The 24366-nt window shown below is 47.1% G+C and overlaps 1 protein-coding gene and 1 long non-coding RNA gene across 4 annotated transcripts in view; one reads left to right on the top strand and one right to left on the bottom strand.

Annotated features, from left to right (window-relative positions):
* Positions 1 to 2053, bottom strand: part of LOC129532207 (uncharacterized) — a 73788-nt gene extending 71735 nt beyond the window's left edge. The window contains exon 1 of the long non-coding RNA XR_008677850.1: positions 1925 to 2053. This is a non-coding gene — a long non-coding RNA (uncharacterized lncRNA). The remainder of the gene's footprint in view (positions 1 to 1924) is intronic.
* Positions 2054 to 2187: 134 nt separating this feature from the next.
* Positions 2188 to 24366, top strand: part of ERCC3 (ERCC excision repair 3, TFIIH core complex helicase subunit) — a 37214-nt gene continuing 15035 nt past the window's right edge. The window contains exons 1-11 of one of the 3 annotated variants that reach the window (XM_019022245.4): positions 2188 to 2315; positions 2649 to 2854; positions 3515 to 3751; positions 6038 to 6087; positions 6496 to 6631; positions 6819 to 6983; positions 7458 to 7662; positions 9289 to 9603; positions 15702 to 15886; positions 16959 to 17161; positions 23378 to 23474. In XM_019022245.4, coding sequence (XP_018877790.1) covers positions 2288 to 2315; positions 2649 to 2854; positions 3515 to 3751; positions 6038 to 6087; positions 6496 to 6631; positions 6819 to 6983; positions 7458 to 7662; positions 9289 to 9603; positions 15702 to 15886; positions 16959 to 17161; positions 23378 to 23474 — 1827 coding nt within the window. In that variant the 5' untranslated portion in view covers positions 2188 to 2287. The other 2 variants (XM_055380662.1, XM_063694743.1) reach the window with 2 other exon arrangements.

The following is a 24366-nucleotide window of genomic DNA, read 5'->3' as shown; positions in this document are numbered from 1 at the left end:
TGACACCTAACGGGCCAATGACAGGATTTTAAGGCTTGAGAATAATCCTCACTGGCTTGATCCTCTGTCCTCAGGGCCCACTGCGGTTGCAGCCCCGCACCCTCAGAACTGAGGAGGTGGTGGCAGTGGGTTCAAACCCAAGCCTGTCCCTTTCAGTCCTGTGGTGGCGGAAGCAGCCTCACTGGCCTCTGAACTGCCCCTGCCAATCCCTTTCCTACCTGTGGAATCCTGGAAGTCCAACAGCCTTCCTTCATTTCATACCATCTATGCACCCTAGTCAAAACTGTCCAGGTTTCTGTGGAGATGGGTGATTGGATCTATAAGCCACACACCTAATCTCTTGCAAATAAATGGTTGTCCACATCCTTAGTGTTTCTCCAGAGCATACTTTCTCTCTCTCTCTCTTTTTTTTTTTTTTACAATGTGAGTATGCTAAGAATGATCCAAATCTTCAAGTTCTGGTTCCTTTGTGTTGAATAATTCCACCTTCAGTGTATCTCTTCTCACATTTCACTATAAGCAATAAGGAGAAAGCAGGCCTCAGTTTTTTTTTTTTTTTTGAGACGGAGTCTTGCTCTGTTGCCCAGGCTGTAGTGCAGTGGCGTGATCTCTGCTCACTGCAACTTCTGCCTCCTGAGTTCAAGAGATCCTCCTGCCTCAGCCTCCTGAGCAGCTGAGACTACAGGTGCGCAACACCATGCCCAGCTAATTTTTGTATTTTTAGTAGAGACGGGGATTCACCATATTGGCCAGGCTGGTATTGAACTCCTGACCTTATGATCCCCCGCCTCGGCCTCCCAAAGTGCTGGGATTACAGGCGTGAGCCACCGCACCTGGCCCAGGCCTCACTTTTAACCATTATGTAGAAATTTCCTCAGCAAAATGTCCAAGCTTATCACTTATAAGTTCTACTTTCCACCCAACAGAATACAATTCAGGCAAGCTCTCTACCACTTGCCTCCAGTTTCAGTAACATATTTCTCCTTTCCATCTGAGCCGTCACCAGAATCACCTTTAATGCCCATACTTCTACCAAGGCTCTTCAAGACAATAGAGGCTTTTCTATCATGCGCCTCAAAATTCTTTCAGCCTCTACCGATTACCCAATTCGAAAACCACTTCCCCATTGTTAGGTATTTGTTACAGCAGTACCCTATTCCCCGTACCAAAAATCTGTGTTACGTTCTCCAGAGAAACAGAACCAAGAGGCCCACTGAGCAAGCGAGATTGATTGATTGATTTTAAAGAATTGGCTCATGCAATTGTGGGGGTTGGCAAGTTGGGAATTCAGGTACGAGTTGATGTTGTAGTTTTGAGTCCAAAGGCTGGAAACTCAGTCAGAACTTTCTGTGTTGCAGTCTGGAGGCAGAATTCCTTTTTCCTTGAGAAACCTGTCTTTGCTCTTAAGGCCTTCAACTGATTTGGATGAGGCCCACCCGCATTATTGAGGGTAATCTGCTTTATTTAGGCTGACACATGAGAATGGCATGAACCCGGGAGGCGGAGCTTGCAGTGAGCTGAAATCGCGCCACTGCATTCCAGCCTGGGCGACAGGGCGAGACTCCGTCTCAAAAACAAAAAAAAAAAAAAAAATTTTTTTGAGACGAACTCTCGGCCTGTCGCCCAGGCTGTAGTGCAGTGGTGCAATCTCAGCTCAGTGCAGCCTTTACCTTCTGGGTTCAAGAGATTCTCTCACCTCAGCCTCCCAAGTAGCTTAGACTACAGGCGTGTGCCACCATGCCTGGCTACTTTTTTTTGTATTTTTCGTAGAGATGGGGGTTTCACCATGTTGGCCAGGCTGGCCTCGAACTCCTGACCTCAAGTGATCCACCCACCTCAGCCTCCCAAAGTGCTGGGATTACAGGCGTGAGCCACCGTGCTCAGCCAAATTTTTTTTAATTAAAAAAAAAGAATTCTTCCTTACCCATGGACTCAGGTCACATTCTCTCTCTCACACATTTATTGCCCACATGGCTTCATTAAAATTTAAGTTCCAGAAGGATGAGGCCTTTAATTCGCGCACTACACAGGTGCTCAACACACAGTATTTTCCTTCAGTTGTAGAGAAATGAACAGCGGAGGACCCCCGCTGCTGGGTCGCAAGAGCTAACAGATCGGCTGTCGCTGGCTCTCCGCTCTTCCAGCCACCCACATCACGGCGCCTAGAGGCGGGACATCCTGTGTGGACAACAAGGAGCTTCCGGATTGAGCCGGAAGTCCCCCCAGAGCGGATGCCGCGGCGGGCCTGTGGGAGTAGGGTCAACTTCTCTCTGCTGCTGTAGCTGCCATGGGCAAAAGAGACCGAGCGGACCGCGGTGAGACGTGGCGCGGGCACGCTCAGCCACGACTGCCCTCGCCGGCCCTGCCCCCCGCTCTGCCTCGGAGCTGCTCCGGGCCTCTGCGCCTGCCGACCCTGCTGGCCCTCCCGCGCGCACCCGGTTGGGACAGGCCTTTGGGCGGGAGAGATGCTGGACCTGGGCGCAGCCCAGCGAACTCGGCCTAGGGGAGACGGCTGAGGGGCGCAACGCCTGCGGGATGCAGGTGGCTCTTAGCTAGGAGTTTGCGGCGGCGCAGGTGAAATGCTGCCAAGCGGTGCGGAGGGAACCCTAGGCTCCTGCTGGGGTTACTTCTGTGTTGGTATCTTGCAGACAAGAAGAAATCCAGGAAGCGGCACTATGAGGATGAAGAGGATGATGAAGAGGACGCCCCTGGGAACGACCCTCAGGAAGCGGTTCCCTCGGCGGCGGGGAAGCAGGTGGATGAGTCAGGCACCAAAGTGGATGAATATGGAGCCAAGGACTACAGGCTGCAAATGCCGCTGAAGGACGACCACACCTCCAGGCCTCTCTGGGTGGTAAGCATGCCCTTAGCTTGGGCAGGGCCCAGGAGTGTGCGGAGCGGCAGCTAAATCTTGGGCATCCTCAGAGTCAAAACTGACATTCAGGATACTGCCCCTAGAACTGGCCGGGAGAGAATTTTCATCCACACACGTTGGAACAGCCCAAGGCAACAGCGAGCAGTTGCGCACACGTGTGGCGGCCGGACCTGGGCTTCCAACAGCTCTAACCTCTCGGTTTACTCTCACTCCTTCCCCAGCTCTACCCCATGTAGTGAATCCTTTTATCTGCCGAATAAATAGCATTTATCATGTAACAGTTTGTTTCCTCAAATAATGGAAGACATGTTCGGTAGCAAGCTCTACTTAAAATAATTAATGTTATACATTTAGTTGAAATCTAGCCAAAAGGTAACTTGAGGATAGCCAGTAAGATGGGCTTTCTCTGTGCAGAATAGTAGGAAACAGCTGTTGACTTTGGAAACATTTTCTTCTATTTTTCTTTACTCTTCTGTATCTGATTAAAGTAACAGGCCCCACAGTTGTCTGAAGGAGTGCTTGCAAGAATATCTGTGGTGTTGGGCAGCTTATTCTTTCTTGATAATGATATGGGCAAGAGCCCAGTAGTCTCTGCAACTCATGTTTCCTTGTCTGTTTTGTCCATTTGGTATCTCTCAGGCTCCCGATGGCCATATCTTCTTGGAAGCCTTCTCTCCAGTTTACAAATATGCCCAAGACTTCTTGGTGGCTATTGCAGAGCCAGTGTGCCGACCAACCCATGTGCATGAGTACAAACTAACTGCCTACTCCTTGTATGCAGCTGTCAGCGTTGGGCTGCAAACCAGTGACATCACCGAGTACCTCAGGAAGCTCAGCAAGACTGGAGTCCCTGATGGAATTATGCAGTTTATTAAGGCAAGTGACAGCTGAGACCAGCAATTCCACCTGCCCTGCTAATGTAACAATGGGCATAGGTGCTCCATGTTGTCAGCCTGTGGCAGCCATGAGAATGTGCCATTCAGATTTCCTGTGGGGAGCATAACGACTGATTACCCCAGCCGCTACACTCTGGATCCAGCATTGTGTTCTGGGTGAGGCCACGCTTCTCATGAGCCGCTCCCAGCTGTGGGTATTAACACAGAGGGGCTACTAATTCAGGCCCATTGTAGCCAGGGAGAATTTGGAAATGCAGCCCAAAGTGAGTGTGCTGGGGACTGAATTGTGTGTGTTCCCCTCAAATTTTGTCTTCAAAACCTAATATCCAATGGTAATGTATTTGGAGTAAGAAAGTAGTTAAGACTAAATGAGGTCGTGATCCGATATGATTAGTGTCCTTGTAAGAAGAGACACCAGAGCATGCTTTCTCTCACCTGCCCTTCTTGTCATGTGAGTACAGAATGGGAAGGTGGTCCATGGACAAGAGCCTTCACCAGAAACTGAATCGGCTGATACCTTGATCATGGACTTTCAGCCTCCACAGCTCTGAGAAAATACAGTTCTAATGTTGAAGCCACCCAGTCTGGAATTTTATTATGGCAGCCCAAGCTGACTAACACAGGTGGTAAACTCTGTCTAAAGCTAAGTATCTGCAGGAGACCAATAGTCAACAAATTCCATGAGGGAAAGTCAAAAACAACTTCAGATGTTTTTGACAAAACAAAGAGGGTTCCATGTGATTAATAGTTGAACATGCTAGGTTTCTTCTGCGAGATGGGTGAATGCCATTTAAAAGAGATGGACAGTGGCTTTCATTGCCTTTGGCTGATCCAAAAGGAGTCAGATTCAGACCTTGGGATCTGGAGTGGCAGAAGAGTGCCACAGGAATTCAGTATGGTACTGCAGCCAGTCCCAGAGAAGCTGCAGGAGTCCTGGAGAGAACTCTCTTTTCCTGTGATGTGAAAGCGTGCCCGGCCAGGTGCAGTGGCTCACTCCTGTAATCCCAGCACTTTGGGTGGCTGAGGTGGGTGGACCACCTGAGGTCAGGAGTTCAAGACCAGCCTGGCCAACATGGCGAAATTCCTGTCTCTACTAAAAATACAAAAATTCGCCAGGCATGGTGGTGGGTGCCTGTAATCCCAGCTACTCAGGAGGCTGAGGCAGGACAGTCACTTGAACCCGGGCGGCAGAGGTTGAGGTGAGCTGAGATCTCACCATTCATTGCACTCCAGCCTGGGCAACAGAGCGAGACACCGCCTCAGAACAACAACAAAAAAGAAAGCGTGCCCAAGGAGAGGACCTTGTACCAACACTGTGGCTCTGCCTGGTCTTGGCTGCGAATTGCCTGCAGGGATGTAGGTGTTGGTGCACTGTAGTGGTGGATCAGGCACAACAGCGGGGATAGGCAGCCCCTCAAAGTCTGACTGGCAAATTTTTTTTTTCTTTTTTTTTGAGACGGAGTCTTGCTCTGTCGCCCAGGCTGGATAGCAGTGGCATGATCTTGGCTCACTGCAACCTCTACCTCCCGGGCTCAAGTGATTCTCCTGCCTCAGCCTCCCAAGTAGCTGGGATTACAGGCGCCCGTCACCATGCCCGGCTAATTTTTATATTTTTAGTAGAGATGGGGTTTCACCATGTTGGCCAGGCTGGTCTCGAACTCCTGACCTCAGGTGATCCACCTGGCTCGGCCTCCCAAAGTGCTAGGATTACAGGTGTGAGCCACCGTGCCTGGACTGAGTGGCAAATTTTTATTGTTGCCACACAGCCTCTACTGTATTCCTTCCTAAAGGTGGTTGGGAACCTGGGAGGATTTAAGCTGTATTCTCTGCCATCAAGATGCTTACATTCTATTTGGGGAAATAGGAGCATTGGTGAAGAGGCTTTGCATTTTATTTAAGCTGCAATTACTGTGCACATACTCTGTGGAGTTGTAGTAATACTGGTGTGGTCTTCTCTAGGCTAGGGTGGGGGCTGTGGGAATAGAGAGGAAAGGCAGAATGCAAGATTTTAAGCAGCGTTTTATAACTTAATGGATATGCATCAGAATTACCCAGGCAAGAGGAAGATTTTGTTCTCAGAAAGCAGAGGCCAATGGAAAAGAAAAAGCTCAGTTTAGGCAGATCTGACCACTTTAGGATTGCAAGTTGGGTTTCCCTAAAGTAAAATGAACTTTTCACTTGGTTGGTAGGTGTAAGATGTGACCAGTAATGAATGTGTTCTGAGTTAGCTGCACATTTACCTGTTGGATGTTATCTGTATTTGCAGTTGTGTACTGTCAGCTATGGAAAAGTCAAGCTGGTCTTGAAGCACAACAGGTAAGAGATTCCGTGACAGGCCTGTCCCAAGGCACTGTCACTCTCTGCGCACCAGCAGTAATAAAGGGATATGGGAAGGACCTGATGTTTATGCTGTCTTTTCTGTGAAGCACAGATAAGAGAAGAGAAACGAGATGTGGCCCAGACTGGAAACTCGTCCACTGGCCACTGTATTTCCTCTAGCAGTGGAGCTGGGCTCAGGCCCCTGCCTACTTGACCTCAAAGTGGGGCTTTGCCCACAACCCTCATACGTTAAATCATGGCCGGCAGCTCATGGTACAGATTTGACGAAGGGTTGTGGGGAGAGTCATGAGGCTTGTATTTCCAGACCATCTAATTGAATGAGCAGTGGAATCTCCAGGAGGTACCTGCTGGTCAGTAGACCCCTTCTTCCTCCCCTGCTTGCAGATACTTCGTTGAAAGTTCCCACCCTGATGTAATCCAGCATCTTCTCCAGGACCCGGTGATCCGAGAATGCCGCTTAAGAAACTCTGAAGGGGAGGCCACTGAGCTCATCACAGAGACTTTCACAAGCAAATCTGCCGTATGTGGACTCCTGGACCACCCTTGGGTGGGGGCAGGCATTTAGGATTTCAGTTCTCTCAGGTGTCTTTAACCCAGCACTTACAACCTAGCAGCCCTGCTGGTTCTACCCTTTACAACTTCACCCATTGCTCGATAACAGCAGAATTAAATGTTGTGTGCACGTTCAGCACCTACCTCTCTCACAGATTTCTAAGACTGCTGAAAGCAGTGGTGGGCCCTCCACTTCCCGAGTGACAGATCCACAGGGCAAATCTGACATCCCCATGGACCTGTTTGACTTCTATGAGCAAATGGACAAGGATGAGGAAGAAGAAGAAGAGACACAGACAGTGTCTTTTGAAGTCAAGCAGGTTAGTGAATGTACCTTCCTCCTGGTTCCTTCACTGAGCTGCTGTTAGAAGCTAGTCCAGCCATGTGTCGACTCTGCCTGTAGTCTGTGTGAAAGGAAGGAGTCCCTGTTGGTCCCTGAATTGCTTTCTCCTTTTTATTATCTGTGAGCCATGGCATCATTTCTCCTGATGGAGTTAAAGTCCCAGTGTCCTCTTTTTCAGGCTGGTAGGCTGGTCTTCACAGGTTCCTGAGGAGATGTGAGAAATGGTGCCTGAAGGTCAATTTTGCCTGCTGATTAGATTAGATTTCATTTCAAAGTGTTGTTAGTCTGGGTTGCTTTTCTGTGCTTTATCCCGGTTGTTGACTGAGCAAGATCTAAAATTGTAGAAGTTTAGATAGAATGCCACTTTTTTGACCATTGGACCTCTTAGAAGATGTAATGTTTTTGAGCACAGTAACAAGATTTTAAAACCCCTTTTGTGCCCTCTTTCCAGGAAATGATCGAGGAACTCCAGAAACGTTGCATCCACCTGGAGTACCCTCTGTTGGCAGAATATGACTTCCGGAATGATTCTGTCAACCCTGATATCAACATTGACCTAAAGCCCACAGCTGTCCTCAGGCCCTATCAGGAGAAGAGCTTGCGAAAGATGTTTGGAAACGGGCGTGCACGTTCGGGGGTCATTGTTCTTCCCTGCGGTAAGTGGTACCAGAGTTAAGAAGGTGGCCAGGCTGTTGTGTCTGGATCTGCCAGCTGCCTCCCGCTTTCTCTCTGCACATTTCCCTAAATCACACCTTGCTGAAAAGCCAAGATCAGGTGACTCCCTGATTCATGACTTGACAAATATTTGAGTGCTTGCTGTGTATGGGCCCTGGTCAGAAGAACAACACTTCTGACCTCATGGAGCTCACTCTTCTGGGGAAGAGACAGATGGTAAGCAGATGTGTACAATCTTGGGTGGTGCTAGAGTCAGCGAAGAAAAATTAGAGCACATGAGGGGTGAGATTGTAATGATGGCAAGGGGCTGTTGCACTTAGTGGGGTTAGGTTCTTGTTCTTGAATCAGCCTTAGGGGTTGTGTATTTGGAGACTCCCTAGCGCAGAAACTTTGGTGTTCCTGGATGACTAGGATGGTGTTCAGGTCCAGGGAAAGGCAGGAGTGGCCCCCTGGGCACCTGTTTGACCACTTATCCTCAGTAATGTCAGGTCCTAGCCTAGCTTCTTGGCCAGAGACCACAGCAGACTCACCTTGGGACCCCACTGAGGACTTACTGAGGACTTACAGAGGCAAGGTCTTCAGGGAAGGGGAGGTTCTTTTTTTCCAAAACTCCCAGGGTTATTTTGATGTTGTTTTCCTTTTTTATTTCACTTTACAAATTTTTTTTATTTATGTTTACTCCTGGTAACTCACAGTGTATTTTTATAATAAAGGAAGGATCTCTGTTTAATGGAAAAGCTTGATTTTTCTCTTGATCTTCAAATGGTGGATGGTAGTAAACTCAGAAGCTCCTGGAATTTCATTTTCTCTGTACACACATAGCGCATCCCTGAATTCTCAGCCCCGTTTGCTGTGTAATAATAATAGTGGTCTTTTGCCGAGTGCCTCCTTCTGTGGGCCAGGCATGCTGGGACCCAGTAGCTTCACTGTCCCGTGGCTGTGGGCAAGGTAAAGTACTCCTCAGCTTTAGTTTTTCAATCTTTCTTTTTTCTTTTTGAGACAGAGTCTTGCTCCGTTGCCCATGCTGGAGTGCAGTGGCGCCATCTCGGCTCACCACAACCTCCGCCTACTGGGTTCAAGATATTCTCCTGCCTCAGCCTCCCAAGTGACCGGGATTATAGGCGCCCGCCACCATGCCCGGCTAATTTTTTGTATTTTTAGTAAAGATAGGGTTTCACCATGTTGGCCAGGCTGGTCTTGAACTCCTGACCTCAAGTGATCTACCCACCTTGGCCTCCCAAAGTGCTGGGATTACAGCTGTGAGCCACCGTGCCACGGTGGCTCAGCCAGGTTTTTCTATCTTTAAAATAACAATAACAGGCATTTCTCTTCTCACTGGTTTGTTTTGAGATGTTGACATTTAAATGAGATGCGTGTAAAGTGCTACAGTAGGCCCCAGCGCCTGCCAGTTCTCACATATGTATGTGAAGTGGGCATGTCTCCTCATTATAAAGAAGAAAACAGGCTGGAGCAGTGTGTGTCGCTCAGATGTCAGCTATGTGGACTGTTACATTTTCCTAGATTGCTGTACTTGTGAGTCATTCTGCCTGTCCCTGTCCTTCATTTCAACCTGTCCTTGGGTGGGATTGCACTCTTGTTTCTTGTAGGTGCTGGAAAGTCCCTGGTTGGTGTGACTGCTGCATGCACTGTCAGAAAACGCTGTCTGGTGCTGGGCAACTCAGCCGTTTCTGTGGAGCAGTGGAAAGCCCAGTTCAAGATGTGGTCCACCATTGACGACAGCCAGATCTGCCGGTTCACCTCCGATGCCAAGGACAAGCCCATCGGCTGCTCCGTTGCCATTAGCACCTACTCCATGCTGGGCCACACCACCAAAAGGTCCTGGGAGGCCGAGCGAGTCATGGAGTGGCTCAAGACCCAGGAGTGGGGCCTCATGATCCTGGATGAAGTGCACACCATACCAGGTAAGCAGGCTGGAGCTGAGCTGTCCACTTGCTGAACAGACAAACCAATTTCCAGTTGTTAGGTTGGGAGAGGGACTGCTGTGTAGCCCACCCAACTGGCTAGAAAGACTTGCTGGCTTGCTGGGTAAAGCTTTTAATAGTTCTTTTTTTTTTTTTTTTTGAGAGGGAGTCTCACTCTGTCACCCAGGCTGGAGTGCAGTGGCACGATCTCAGCTCACCACAACTTCCACCTCCCAGGTTCAAGCATTTCTCTGCCTCAGCCTCCTGAGTAGCTGGGATTACTGGCACCTGCCACCATGCTAGGCTTATTTTTGTATTTTTGTAGAGACAGGGTTTCCCCATCTTGGCCAGGCTGGTCTTGAACTCCTGACCTTGTGATCCACCCACCTCAGCCTCCCAAAGTGCTGGGATTACAGGCGTGAGCCACCGCGCCTGGCCAGTAATTCTTAAGTGGGATGCAGGCAGGAGTGTTCACATTCACAGTTTGCTTAATCACTGGCTCAGTAGTGATTTAGAAAATGATATTTTCTTTCCTCCATCTTCCTTTTGCTGCTCAGCTTCATCCGTTTTTCAATGGCCCTCTAAAAACTGGGTTAGGAGCACTGAAAAGCCCTTCCCAAAATGGTGGTGATGTGTTTTATTTGAAGCCCGGAATATTGATCCTTAGTCAATATGTAATAGAAGCCCTACTTCTCCAAGTATCATGGGTAAACCTTTTTTTTTTAAGCTGCTCTATTGATTTAATTTATATACCATAAAATCACCCGTTGTAAATATATAATCCAATGAGTTTTAGTAAATTTGTGGACCAGTGCAACCATGACCATGATCCAAGTTTTCTTTTCTTTTTTTTTTTTTTTTTTTTTTTTTTTGAGATGGCATCTTGCTTTGTTGCCCAGGCTGGAGTGCAGTCATGTGATCTTGGCCCACTGCAACCTCCGCCTCTTGGGTTCAACTGATTCCCCTGCCTCAGCCTCCCAGGTAGCTGGGACTACAGGTGTGTACTACCACACCCGGCTAATTTTTTTTTATTTGAGACAGTTTCGCTCTTGTTGCCCAGGCTGGAGTGCAGTGGTGCAATCTCGGCTCACTGGAAGCTCTGCCTCCCGCGTTCAAGTGATTCTCCTGCCTCAGCCTCCTGAGTAGCTAGGATTACAGGTATGCGCCACCACGCCCAGCTAATTTTATATTTTTAGTAGAGACAGGGTTTCTCCGTGTTGGTCAGGCTGGTCTCAAACTCCTGACTTCAGGTGATCCGCCCACCTCAGCCTCACCCTGGGATTGCAGGCGTAAAGTACCACACCTGGCCAAATTTTTGTATTTTTAGTAGAGAAAGGGTTTCGCCATGTTAGCCAGGCTGGTCTTGAAGTCCAGACCTCAAGTGATCTGCCTGCCTGGGCCTCCAAAAAGTACTGGGATTATAGATGTGAGCCACTGCATTTGGTCACCATGATCCAGTTTTAGATTTCCTTTGTACTCATTTGCAGTCAATCTTTGTTTCTCTATCTAGCTTCAGATGACTACTGAACTGCTATCACTATAGATTTGCTTTTTATGGAAAATTTATATAAACACAATCATACAATATATATATTATGTCTGGCTTCTTTCACTTCCCATAATGATTCATCTGTGTCTTAGCATTTATCAGTAGTTTGTTCCTTTTATTGCTGTATAGTTTTTTGGGCGAATCTTTTTTGATAAAAACAGATTAAGGGATTAAGATTAACAAATTAGGAGTGGGCATGGTGGCTGACACCTGTAGTCTCCCAGCACTTTGGGAGGCCAGGGCAGGAGGATTGCTTGAGCCCAGGAGTTTAAGATTAGCCTGGGTAACATAGTGAGACATGTCTCTACAAAAAAAAATTTTTTTAATTAGCCAAGTGTGGTGGTGTGCACCTGTGGTCTCAGCTGCTGAGGAGGCTGAGGTGGGAGGATCACTTGAACCTGGGAGGTTGAGGCTGCAGTGAACCATGATTGTGCAACTGTACTCCAGCATGGGTGACAGAGTGTGAGACTCTGTCTCAAAAAAAAAAAATAAAGATGAACAGATTAGGGTAAATTAAGAAGTCTAATAGAGGTTACTATGAACAAAATGAAATCTGAGGCATTTTCACAGGTAGTGTTCAAAATGTCAAAATGGCCCCAGCATCTGGTTCTTTCTGTGCATGAGAGCTCTTCAGCCCTGATGGGTTTCTGGAGATACCTAGAGATGTTCACAGCTGGCCAGGGAGGGATTGAAGGTCTTTCTGATGGAAGCCCAGGGTGTGGGCGCTGCTGTGGGAAAGTACTTGGCATAGTGAGACAGCACAAGGTGGCCATGCAGCCAGAGGAGAGCATAGGAACAGTAGTCAAGGCTGAGGAAGATTAGCGGTATTGGGGCAGGTCTTGTAGGACCTTGTAGGCCACGACAAGAACTTTGGCTTGTACTCTTAGTGTGAAGCCATCTGAGGGATTTGAGCAGAGCATGACATGAGTTGACTTTACACTGTAAAAATACTGCCCTGGCTGCTGTGCTGGAAGTAGACTTAAGGAAGCAAGACAGAAGTGGTGAGGTGAGTTTGTGGAATCCCAAGAAGTGTGAACCAGTAAGGATGAAGGCGTGATCCGACTCTGGATATGTTGTGAAGCTTTAACTGACAGGTCAGGTGTGGAATCAGAGAGAAATCAAGAGTGACACTAAGGTTTTTGGCTTGAACAAAGGGAGGATACAGTGGGCATTAATTGAGATGGGGAACACTCTCAAAGGAGCTGGTCTGGAAGGTGACTATCAGGAGTTGGGCTTTAGATGTGTGAATTTGAGTTTCCTGTTAGGCATTCAGGCCATGGCAAAAAGGTTAAGAAATAGGCCAAAGAAATTGATAGACATTTCACCAAAAAAGGATATACATATGTCAAAAAAGCACTTGAAAAAGGGTTCAACCTCATTAGTCATCAGGGAACTGCAGATTTAAACCCACCACAGGATGCTCCCATATGCCAGTTAGAAGGGCCAAAATAAAAAACACTGATGTGCTGGTGCTGATGAGGTCACAGCAACTGAACTGTCACACATTCCTGGAGAGATGGATTGCAAAGTGTATGGTCACTGTGGAAAACAGTTTGTCCATTTGTTATAAAATTACCACATGACCCATCAGTCCCATTCCTGTGTATCCTGGATACATGAAAATAGGTTTACACAAAATCCTGTACACGAATGTTTATGGCAGCTCTGTTCATAATATCCAAAACCCAGGTGCTCATCAGTGGGTGTCTGGATAAACAAGCTGTGGTACATCCATACACTGGAACACTACTCAGTAGTGAAAAAGAACAAACTTGCTGCATGTTGCAACCTGGATGAATCTCAAAAGCATGGTGCTGAGTGAAAGAAGTCAGCCTCAAAAGCTTCCATAGTATGTGATTTCATTTATACAACGGCAGTATAGTGCTGGCCAGCAGATCAATGGTTGCCAGAAGTCGGGGGTCAGAGATGGATGACTCTAAAGGAGAGCACAGGGGAATTTTGGGGGATGCTGTCTTTATCTGTACCCTGATTGTGGTGCTGGTTACAAAAATGTAAATATGTTAAAATGCATAGAAGTGCCCCCCCCACCCCCCGCCCCAAGTCAGTTTTACTGTGAGAATTTAAAAACTCAAAAGAAAAAAGGTGGAAGGGTGGGTATTGGGTCTGCTAGGATTGAAAATTGATGGTACAGAGAATCACTACCCACAAAGGAGTCTGGAATTGTTCTGTAGCAGTTTGGTTGGAAGCTGTGTTCAGGGCTTGAGGCATTCTGTCTGACTATATGTTTGGTACACGTTCATGTTTTTCTTTAACCCAAGCCCCAGGTCCCAGGTTCCAGGGGACAACAGCACAGATTTGGGATTGGTTATCTGATGAACAAGTACAAAAAGGTGCATCTCACACTCACATATGTCTGTGAGTTTGTCTCTCTCTCGTCTAGTTCACTGGATGAGTTAGTCTTTGGTCGAGTTGCGGAGTGAAACCAACAAACTCTAAGGGATTTTTGAGTACAGGCCCCATAAGCCCAGTGGCCTGGCCGTGCTCATTGTCCCAGAGAGCAAATGTTAAATAAGGGAATGCTAGGAAATCACAGTAAGTCTCCTGACTGTCTAACGTCTGCTGTGTTGGGTTAGGTGGAGTGATCAATCTTTGAGATTTATCTCAAAGGATAAAGATTGCTGTGCTGTTTTACAGATTTTTCAAAAGGAGCTCTGTTATGCCTTTTTATTAATGAGAGATTCATATTATGGTACTTGTGTATATTAAGTGCTTCCTGTGTGCTAGGTACTGTGCCAGTTTCATTATTTCTACAGGTATTTATTGAGAACCTACTAAGTTTAGGCACTGTACTTGGCACTGGAGACAAAGTGGAAGGGACAGCCAAGTAACCACACAAATAAATGCCAAATGACAACCATGACATAATGTTGAGTGATACAAGCCACACACAAAAGTGCATACTATGATTTCATTCATGCAAAGTTCAGAAAGGAGGCAGACCCCTCTCAGAAGTCAGAGGAGTGTTTCCCTCAAGGAAGAGTGCTAGTTATTGACAGGAGGGGTCAGGGGAGAGACCTCTGGGTGCCTGGTTCTCTATATCCTGATCCAGGTGGTTCCACAGCTGCATGTCTGTAAAAATATATTGAGTAGTATGCTGTGAGTTATTCACCTGTGACAGCTGTCAGGGCTGTAGGAGAGTGTAATAGAGGGGTGTGACGGGGTCACGGGTGTCCAGGCAGAGTCCTACCTGCCTTATCCTTGTCTTAGGTCAATATGTCCCCCAGTGTTGCCTCTCTGGGGCCCACACTGGGTTAGTGTAGCCATTGCCTTGACTACCATTTCCCTCTAACATGGGGAGCTTGGTTTGAGGTTCTTGGCTACTGTATTTTGGAGCCAGCACAGTCTTTCCTTAGACATAACCCTGAGCTGATTTTGTTTTCTGTGTTGTGTGTGTGTGTGTGTGTTTGCATGTGGTGTTGTGTGCAAACCATGTAGATGTAAAAACTAAACATTTACTTAGAGTTAGGCAACCCTATGTTATTTCACTGTGAACGTCTTTGTGTTTTGGTGCATTCAGGCCTCTTTTTCCTTAGATTTTTGTGTCTATTTATTTCTGAAATATCATTAGCCCTACTTTCAATTATATTGTAAGATAAGCATGACTCAAACATTTTAACCTTGCTTCAGAGTATTAGAATTTTTAAAAGGTGAGCCCGTGGAAATCCATAAATTAGGTTTTTTAAAAATGAATATCTCATACCCTTTATGTGTTTATTTTATTTGATAAACCAGAGAGAATTATAATGTTCAAAAGAAAGGAAGAAAAAGGAGGTTGCTGGTTGACCAAAGTGATTGAATTGGTAAAGTTTGGAGAGGGGAGTTTCCTAAGGCGGGCCGGAGGGCTTGGGCGAACAGTTCCTGGAGTTTCATCACTCCCGTGGGCTTGGCTTTCTTCTCGGTTTCTGGAAAATGATGGGAAGCTGAGCAGAGCTGGCTTCTTTCATTTCTTCCTCTCCCTAGATTGTCAACTTTCTTTTCAGTAACCTGGGTACAAGTTTTAGGGGAAAATTCTTTGCGTAATTTAGAGCTTAATGGTATTAATAGTAAGTGTTGCAGGTTGTATTTCAAATTGCCATCTGCACTTCTACTGATAACTGTTGTGAGGGGAATGCTGGGATTCATTAACTTGGAGATTCCTTAAGCTCATTTCACCTTCTTGTTCTCCTTTTCATTTTCTTTTGGACAGGTCTAAAAGTGATGGTGAAGCATTTGCCTAGTCATTCTTGTCTAGAGCCAGCTTCTGTGGTCCTGAAACCCGAGGGTTAGTTCAGGTGGTGTCATAAGCCAGTGTTAAGTTGCACAGCTATGAGCATTTGAAAAAGTGACAGTGTAGGCTGGGTGCAGTGGGTCACGTCTGTAATCCCAGCACTTTGGGAGGCGAAGGCAGGGGGATTGCTTGAGGCCAGGAGTTCAAGACCAGCCTGGGCAACATAATGAGATCCCCATCTCTACAAAAAATATTTAAAAATAAATAAATAAAAAATAAGAAAGAAAAGTGACAGTGTAAATGCTCCCATTGTTTCCTCAGCCAAGATGTTCCGAAGGGTGCTCACCATCGTGCAGGCCCACTGTAAGCTGGGTTTGACTGCGACCCTCGTCCGCGAAGATGACAAAATTGTGGATTTAAATTTTCTGATTGGGCCTAAGCTCTACGAAGCCAACTGGATGGAGCTGCAGAATAATGGCTACATCGCCAAAGTCCAGTGTGCTGAGGTAGCTGGGCCTGGGCTGGGGGCGTCTGGGAAAGGGCCTCCTCCTATGGGCAGGGGAGTGATCAGATCGATTCCTCATGGGCAGACACAGGTCAGGACTTAGGCTCACCTGCTACCACCTCATACAGGATCCTCAGTCACCCTGTGGTTGGGTGGTACTAGACCCACTTGCCACATATCTTCTGCCTTGTCACATATCTCACATACCCCTGAATTTGTGATGATTCTTTTTCCTAGCTATGGGGTTTACCAGTCATGGATTTCTGTGGGTGAGGATTAGCATTCAGGGCACAGGGATGAGTGAAGGCCCCTGATACCACAGTGCTGCCTGGGAGCCTGGCAGCAAAGGGCTTTGCTCTGATAGCCCCAAACGCCTAACTGACATGCTCCCGGCCCTGCTGGGAAGTGTGTGAAGAGGTGGCAGTACTCAGTAGCAGTGCTGACTCGTGTGTGGAAGTGTGGCCTAAATGGAAGAATTGCTGACACTACCGATTGAGAATCTGGTTTCGCACACTTGCAGCTGGTGTGAAAATAACTCCCTGGATATGATTGCATTTAAAAATCTTTTAAGTGGTTGACATGTGAAAACGTCCAGTTCAATAGGAGGTATTAGGTTGGGTTTAGTTTTGTGCATGCATTTATTTTCAGTTGTACTGATTTCTAATTCACATAGCATTTTTTTTTTTTTTAAAACAGGGTCTCACTCTGTCACCCAGGCTGGAGTGCAGTGGCGTGATCTTGGCTCACTGCAACCTCCGCCTCCTGGGCAAGTGATTCTCCTGCCTTAGCCTCCTGCGTAGCTGGAATTACAGACATGCACTACCACACCCAGCTAATTTTTGTATTTTTAGTAGAGACTGGGTTTCACTGTGTTGGCCAGGCTGGTCTTGAACTCCTGGCCTCAAGTGATCTGCCTGCCTCAGCCTCCCAAAGTGCTGGCATTACAGGCATGAGCCACTGCACCTGACTGGTTTTGTTTTAAAGCTAATTCTGCTAGAGAAAGGTCTTCAAAAGTTTTTAATTGTGTGATGTTTAAACTTGTAAAATGACCCCTGGTTCTTACTGTATCACAGGTCTGGTGCCCTATGTCTCCTGAATTTTACCGGGAATATGTGGCAATCAAAACCAAGAAACGAATCTTGCTGTACACCATGAACCCCAACAAATTTAGAGCTTGCCAGTTTCTGATCAAGTTTCATGAAAGGAGGAATGACAAGATTATTGTCTTTGCTGACAATGTGTTTGCCCTGAAGGAATATGCCATTCGACTGAACAAGTAAGAATTGAGAACTTGGAGCTTCCTCCAGGCCAGTTTCTCTTCCCCATTGAGAGTGCAGAAGGTGGCTGTTGTTTTGTTTTTTTGTTTTTCTCTCAGGAACTTCTTGGGCTCCAAAGATCTTGTTCTGTGGCCCTGGTCTCAGAAACCAGGGAAGACCTGAAGTAGGTGGTTGGAGTCAGAGGTTAGAGCATAGAGAAAAGGGGGGCTAGTCACCTTAAGCCCAAAGAACAGGGAGCAGAGACTTGGACTGAGCTGGGTGGGGACCCATGGAAGATCTGGGCTCCAAAGGTGGGTGGGAGTTGGCATTTGGAGCTTTGGACTGTGTGAGCTCTGCGGGTGGAGAGGAGGCCAGACTGGATGGCCTAGGGGCTGGGAAGGCAAGATGGGCCGGGCTGGCATCCCAAGTACGGACTGGCATCTGGAAGGAGCTTAGAAATGCCCACGCAGTATCCTCATCAACCCATGGCTCCACCCAAATATTTGTGCTTAAAACCTGGCTCTTGTAAAGCTCTGCCAAGTAAGGAGGAAGAGGTCTGCGCTTGCTCCTACAGTGACACAGGACTTCAGGTGCTGTAAGTGTTGCAGAAGGCCAGGCCCTCTATGGAGACAGGTCAAGCTATGTGCTATAGGTACTATACATAGGTTTTACTTAATCCTCACTTCAGCCATATAAAATGTTGTTCCCATTTTATAGAAGGGAAGACAAACTCATAGAAAGATTAAGTTTCTTAAGTTTCTAAAATTATACGTTTATTTAATTTAGAAAGACTTTTTTTAATCCAAGTCAACATTTAGATTATTGTGAAAAACAGCAATTCCCTGCTTCTATTTTCCCACCCACAATTCTATTCCTTGAAGACAGCCGCTTTTGACTCTTTTTTGTTGTTTACCTTCATATTTCTTTCTTTCTTCCTTTTTTCTTTTTTTTTTTTTTTGGAGTTAGGGTCTCACTGTGTCACCCAGTCTGTAGTGCAGTGGTGTAATCACGGCTCACGGCAGCCTTGACCCCCTGGGCTCAATCAATCCTTCCACCTCAGCCTCCCGAGTAGCTGGGTCTACAGGCACGCACCACCACACCCAGCTAATTTTTGTGTTTTTTGTAAAGATGGGGTTTTGCTATGTTGCCCAGGCTGGTCTCAAACTCCTGAGCTCAAGCAGTTCCTCCTGCCTTGGCCTCCCAAAGTGCTGGGATTAGAGTCATGAACCACCACACCTGGCCAGCCTTCATCTTTCTAAGCAATAGCTTATGTAGTAATTTCTTGATGATCAGTTATAGAAATTGCCTATTAACTTCCTACTGTAGGAGTTGAGGGTTTAGCTTTCTTACATACACCACTCTCCCCACTCCTGTTTTCTCTCCTACCATTCTCCCAATATGGGAATAGCACAAGTTGGGGGTTACTTTAATATTCAGTTACATTATTTTGACTGTGTAAGTATGTTCAGGCAGAGCTGTAGAGTACTATTACATTTTCCTTTTTTTTTTTTTTGAGACGGAGTCTTGCTCTGTTGCCAGGCTGGAGTGCAGTGGCGCTATCTCAGCTCACTGCAACCTCTGCCTCGTGGGTTCAAGTGATTCTCCTGCCTCAGCCTCCTGAGTAGCTGGGACTACAGGCACCCGCCACCACAGCCTGGATAATTTTTGTATTTTTAGTAGAGATAGGGTTTCACCATATTGGCCAGGATGGTCTTGATCTCTTGACCTCGTGATCTGCCTGCCTCGGCCTTCCAAAGTGCTGGGATTATAGGTGTGAGCTACCGTGCCCGGCCCTACATTTTCTTTTTTGTAAATGTTTTTTTGCCTTGGAGTTAATAATTGCCTTGTCATTGTTTTTGCTTGGTTTTCTGTGCATTGAATAATTATTCCCCTCCAAAATCTTCACATAACCATAAACTCAGTAGGGTCAGGTAATTTCTCAGTTCTGTTTTTCTGTTTCCCCAGTGGGATCCCCACCAGCACTCCATCCGCTTACTCTGTTCTGGCCTGCTTGCTGTCTAGGACTAGAGACACCACCAGCTGTTACCATGGGGTTTCCCTTGGACACTACCCCATGACTTCCCTGGGCCTCTTTGTTGTGTTTCCCACCCTGAAGTCTCCACCCTCTTGGTTACTCATTTTGATGGAGTACATGTTCCAGTAGGTTCCTGAGAGAAGGGATGTAGGAGGGGAAGCTTTGGAGACTTCACATGTTTACAGATGTCTTTACTCGACTTTACACTTGATCAGTAGTTTGGCCAGGTCCTAGAACTAACATTGGAGCTTCCAGTGCAGCAGTTCGGCAGTCTGATGCCCTTTGCTTCCTCTCAGTGTGTTGTCTGCTGGGGTGGCTGTGCGTTTTCCTTCCCTTGAAAACTGGTAGGATCTTCTCTCTTTTTGGAAATTTCAAAGTGATATTCTTAATGTTTTTTCTTTCATCGTGATGGGCACTCAGTATATCCTTTCCATCTGGAAACTCGTGTCCTTCAGTTCTGAGAATTTCTATTTTTTTGTTGTTAATCACTTTCTCTATGTATTCCGTTCTTGGAATTTTGATTCATCAGATGTTAGATCCTCTGAACAGCTTCTCCAGTTTGCTTATCTTTTTTCTACTTTTTTATCTCTTTGTCTTCTAACCCTTGTATTGAGACTTGTTAATTTCTGAGAGTTCTTTCCTGGTAACTGTTCTTGTTTTGTTTGTGAATACAGTGTCTTCTCGGAGGCTTTGAAAACTTTTGAAGCTTCCTTCTGTTTCCTGCCATGTCTCTTTTCTTCATTTTTTTGTCTTGATTGTTTTTACCTGTCTTATGAGTCTTTCTGAGTTTTGGTAATCCTTGACTGTATTTTTTGGTTTAAAGTCACTGAAAACCTGGCAGGTCTTTCTGTGTGGCTTAGTGAGTTTGCCAGCTTGTGGACCTCACCAGAGTGGCTGGGCAGGGCCTGGCTATTTCTTCAGGAGGTTGCCAAATGCCAGTATCTCTAGGACTTTTCTCTTGGGCTGGACGGTTTCTTCAGTGAGGAATTTTTCAGTCCCCTGGGCACCACCGTGTGTTAGGGGAAGAGGAGGGCTTGTGGAATCTTTGCATTCAGTCTTGCCTTTTCCCTCAGCTCTGCCGGGCATCCCTGGAGAATAAGCCTCCAGTGCCCCACCAGTGGAGGTGGCCTGCCTGCTGCCGGCCAGACCCAACTGCTCCTCACACTCACACACCGCCAGTCCTCCTGTGCACCTCCCCACCTTTGCAGGCAACTGGTGACTAGTTCCTGAGCCCTCCTGCGTGCTGCAGAGGACACAGAGGCGGCGGGTTTTGTATCGGTCTTCCCTCCTGCCGGCTCCAGCTTCTTTCTCTAGTCTGTTAGCTCAGGTACTGTGCCTGCATCTGTCTGCTTTTCAGCTTCTGAAATGTTACCCACTTCTCTCATCTGCTGTTATTTCTTCTCCTGTTTTCTTTGTGGGTTTGTGTTCTGTCACATTAGTGCCAATTTGAGCAGGGCAATGAGACAGTTCCTATATTTACTTTGCCTTATTTAAGAACTATTCTCTCCCCATCCTTCCTCCCACAGCAATGCTCCTGCAGTCTTCTGGAGCCTCACTCCAGGAGCCTCCCCCACCTACATTTGCAGCACTCCTGAGGCTTGTGCCTTAGCCGCAGCCTCCCGAGCATCTGCTTGGGCGGGGACGTTAATTTGCCTGGCACTGTCAACTCCAAGCCAGTCTGGCACAGTGAAGGGCAGCAGATTGTGGCTGTCTCCTGTGTACTAGAATGATCATTACAATGTGTACTTTTTACCTTTTTTTTGTGTCTCTGGCCTTTAAATGTATGAAGTAGTGTTTTTTCTTCTTGGTTTTCTTGCTTCTAAAATGATCCTGCGGGCCAGGCACAGTGGCTCATGCCTATAATCCCAGCACTTTGGGGGGCCAAGGCAGAAAGATCACTTGAGCCCAGGAGTTCAAGACCAGCTTGGGCAATATAGTGAGACCCCATCCTTTAAAAAAAAAGTGATCCTGTGGCTCTCGGGCATTGCTCCATTCTTTGCTCGTGTGTGGTGGGGATTCTCCAAGCTTTTGGCTCCTCCCAGCCTTCATAAGAAAGGCGTTGGTATCACCAAAGCACTTTGCAAGAGAGGCTTAGGGTTATATGGCAGTGTGGGGCTGTGGGCAGAGCATCGTTTTTGGGATCAGACAGACTGGATGTGGGAAAGTTGTTTACCTCTGAACTCCTTTTGTACTTCGGTCACATGGAGCTACTGCCACCCAATGTGTCCTGGGTCCTGGTGTCCCTTGATGGTGGGGGGTGGATTCTTGTGCCTGGCAGCTTGTAAGTATTTAGTAAATGTGACATTCTCCACTTGGAGGGTGCTTTTTCTTCTATTTCATCTGTGTGGGGGAACCTTTAGAAACTGAGGGCTCCCCACTGTGCAAGTAGTTTTTCCTGGTGATGGGGGAGGAGAAAACCACCTAAAAACCTGGGTATCAAGAGTCAGGCTGTTCTGACAAGTGGGGCTTCTAACCTTTTTCACTGCATGACATGCATAGAAAATGATAAAATTATGTGGTGGCCGGGACATTCTGGATCATGGCAAGGCAGCTTGTGACTGGGCTAACCAGAGGCCATCAGCCTGGGTGTGCAGCTGCCCAGGCCCTGTCCAGCTTCCCCACAGGCAAGGGGTTTGCTCTTTGAGGTACATCTATTAATGGGCACTGCTCTGGGTGCTAATGGGCCTGGGCAGTGGAGCAGCCACTCCCAGGTTCCACCTGCACAGGCTCCTGACCCTTGGTTTCCCACATATAAATTGGGGAACATGAAACCTGTCTTTTACAATGCTGAGGAATCTTGGCAGGGCTGGCTGGATTTTTTTCTTTTCTTTTTTTTTTTTTTTTTCTGAGACGGAGTCTCACTCTGTTGCCCAGGCTGGAGTGAAGTGGTGTGATCTTGGCTCACTGCAACCTCCGCCTCCCAGGTTCAAGTGATTCTCCTGCCTCAGCCTCCCTAGTAGCTGGGATTACAGGTGCCCACCACCATACCCAGCTAATTTTTTTTATTTTTAGTAGAGATGGGGGGGGGGTCTCACCATGTTGGCCAGGCTGGTCTCGAACTCCTGGCCTCAGGTGATCCACCCACCTCGGCCTCCCAAAGTGCTGGGATTACAGGTGTGAGCCACCGCGCCTGGCTGGATTTTTTTTTTTTTTTTTTAACGTAGTACTCAGCTTAATGCCTGGTGTTGGTAGGTCCTGTGTACCTGTAGTTTGTCCTCATTGTCTTTGCTGTTGTCATCATCATCACCACTGTTGTTATGATTCTTGGGAAGCTACAAAAACTGTCCACCGTCACATTCCAAGACAGAGGGAAGGAGTGTGACATTCCCAATGCTATGGGATGATAACCATTGAGTTCATTGATAGGGTTGTGCCCTTTGTCAGGGAGCTGGAAAACTTTTTTTTTTTTTTTTTTGAGACGGAGTTTCACTCTTGTTTCCCAGGCTGGAGTGCAATGGCGTGATCTCGGCTCACCACAACCTCTGCCTCCCCGGTTCAAGTGATTCTCCTGCCTCAGCCTCTCGAGTAGCTGGGATTACACACATGCGCCACCACACTCGGCTAATTTTGTATTTTTGGTAGAGACGGGGTTTCTTCATGTTGGTCAGGCTGGTCGTGAATTCCCAACCTCAGGTGATCCACCCGCCTCGGCCTCCCAAAGTGCTGGGATTACAGGCGTGAACCACCGCCCCCGGCAGGGAGCTAGAAATTAGAGAAGTTTTTAAAATTTAGTGTTATGGGAAATCAGCACAAAAATGGCTGAAGGGCACTTTTCTCCTTTCTGCTCATCTCTTGGAGCATGCCTGTGTCTTGGCAAACAGTTGCTTCCAGCCTTTTTTTGGAAATAGCAGTGGTTTCTTTGCACCTCTCTTTGGGCTTCATGAAGTGTGGAGATGCTCCTTGTATAGACTCTGTGCTGAGAGTGAGAGATGTTGAAGCAGGAAAAAGCATAGTCCAAAAAGAAAACAAAAAATGGAAAGGAGGGAATCCCGAAGAGAATGGTGGGCCTAAACCTAGAATCAGTGGGGAAGGCTGGGAGGTGCATCTGTAGCCAGTCATTTTTTTGGGTGTAACAATATTCCTACATGACGAGGGCTTTCTACTTGAGAATAGCTAGCCTGAGCTCCTTTTTCCCTCTGATGTGTTTTCAAGATAACTGAGGCATTATTCTGTGGTCTAACACAGCTTCATTCTTCTCTAGACCCTATATCTACGGACCTACGTCTCAGGGGGAAAGGATGCAAATTCTCCAGAATTTCAAGCACAACCCCAAAATTAACACCATCTTCATATCCAAGGTTTGTGTGGCATATGGGGTGGAGGTGAGGCCCCTAGCACTCTGGGGACCTGGGGGGTACACTATGATTCCTGGACAGTGAATTCATGTCTGCTGAAGGAACTTCTCATGCATGTTTTCATTTCCGACATGTCCAGGGATAGGGGGCACTGCCTGGGGTTAGTGGAAGGAGCAGACTGAGGATTTGCATGCATCATGGATAATCTATAAAGGCTCTTTGAGGTTTTTCCAATTCTTTTGGGGATGTAGAAGTTTTAAGTTGTATTTCCTTATTTATAAAAGGAAAAAAAGTTCATTTCCTACTCTGGCAAAAGCAGGCATTTAGATGAAGTTATCTTTACAAGTTGGAGATCCTGTGTGTCGCGGCAGCCTTTGTCCTGGTTCCTGGTGTCCCTTGATGACGGGTGGTGGATGTCAGCACAGACTTGCGCAGGCCCAGCTCAGGGATGGTTTACTCTGCAATCAGAAGCTGTAGCCCCACAGTTTAGAATAGTCATTCAGATTAAGACAGACCCAAAGCCCAAAAGAAATGAGATTTTACAACTGGGCGTGGTGGCTCACACCTGTAATCCCAGCACTTTGGGAGGCTGAGGCGGGTGGATCACCGGAGGTCAGGAGTTCGAGACCAGCCTGGCCAACATGGAGAAACCCCGTCTCTACTAAAAATACAAAAACTAGCTGGGTGTTGTGGCAGACGCCTGTAATCCCAACTACTCAGGAGGCTGAGGCAGCCGGGTTCAGTCATTTGAACCCGGGAGGTGGAGGTTGCAGTGGAGCCGAGATTGTGCCATTGCACTCCAGCCTAGGCAACAAGAGCGAGACTCCGTCTCAAAAAAAAAAGAAATGAGATTTTGTGTGATTGTGGCTGGGCGCTTATAAGCACCAAACCTTCA

This window comes from Gorilla gorilla, chromosome 11 (genome assembly GCF_029281585.2).
Source record: "Gorilla gorilla gorilla isolate KB3781 chromosome 11, NHGRI_mGorGor1-v2.1_pri, whole genome shotgun sequence".
NCBI lineage: Eukaryota > Metazoa > Chordata > Mammalia > Primates > Hominidae > Gorilla > Gorilla gorilla.
Note: the sequence above shows the minus strand (reverse complement) of the source record. Positions and strands in the feature narration are given on the sequence as shown.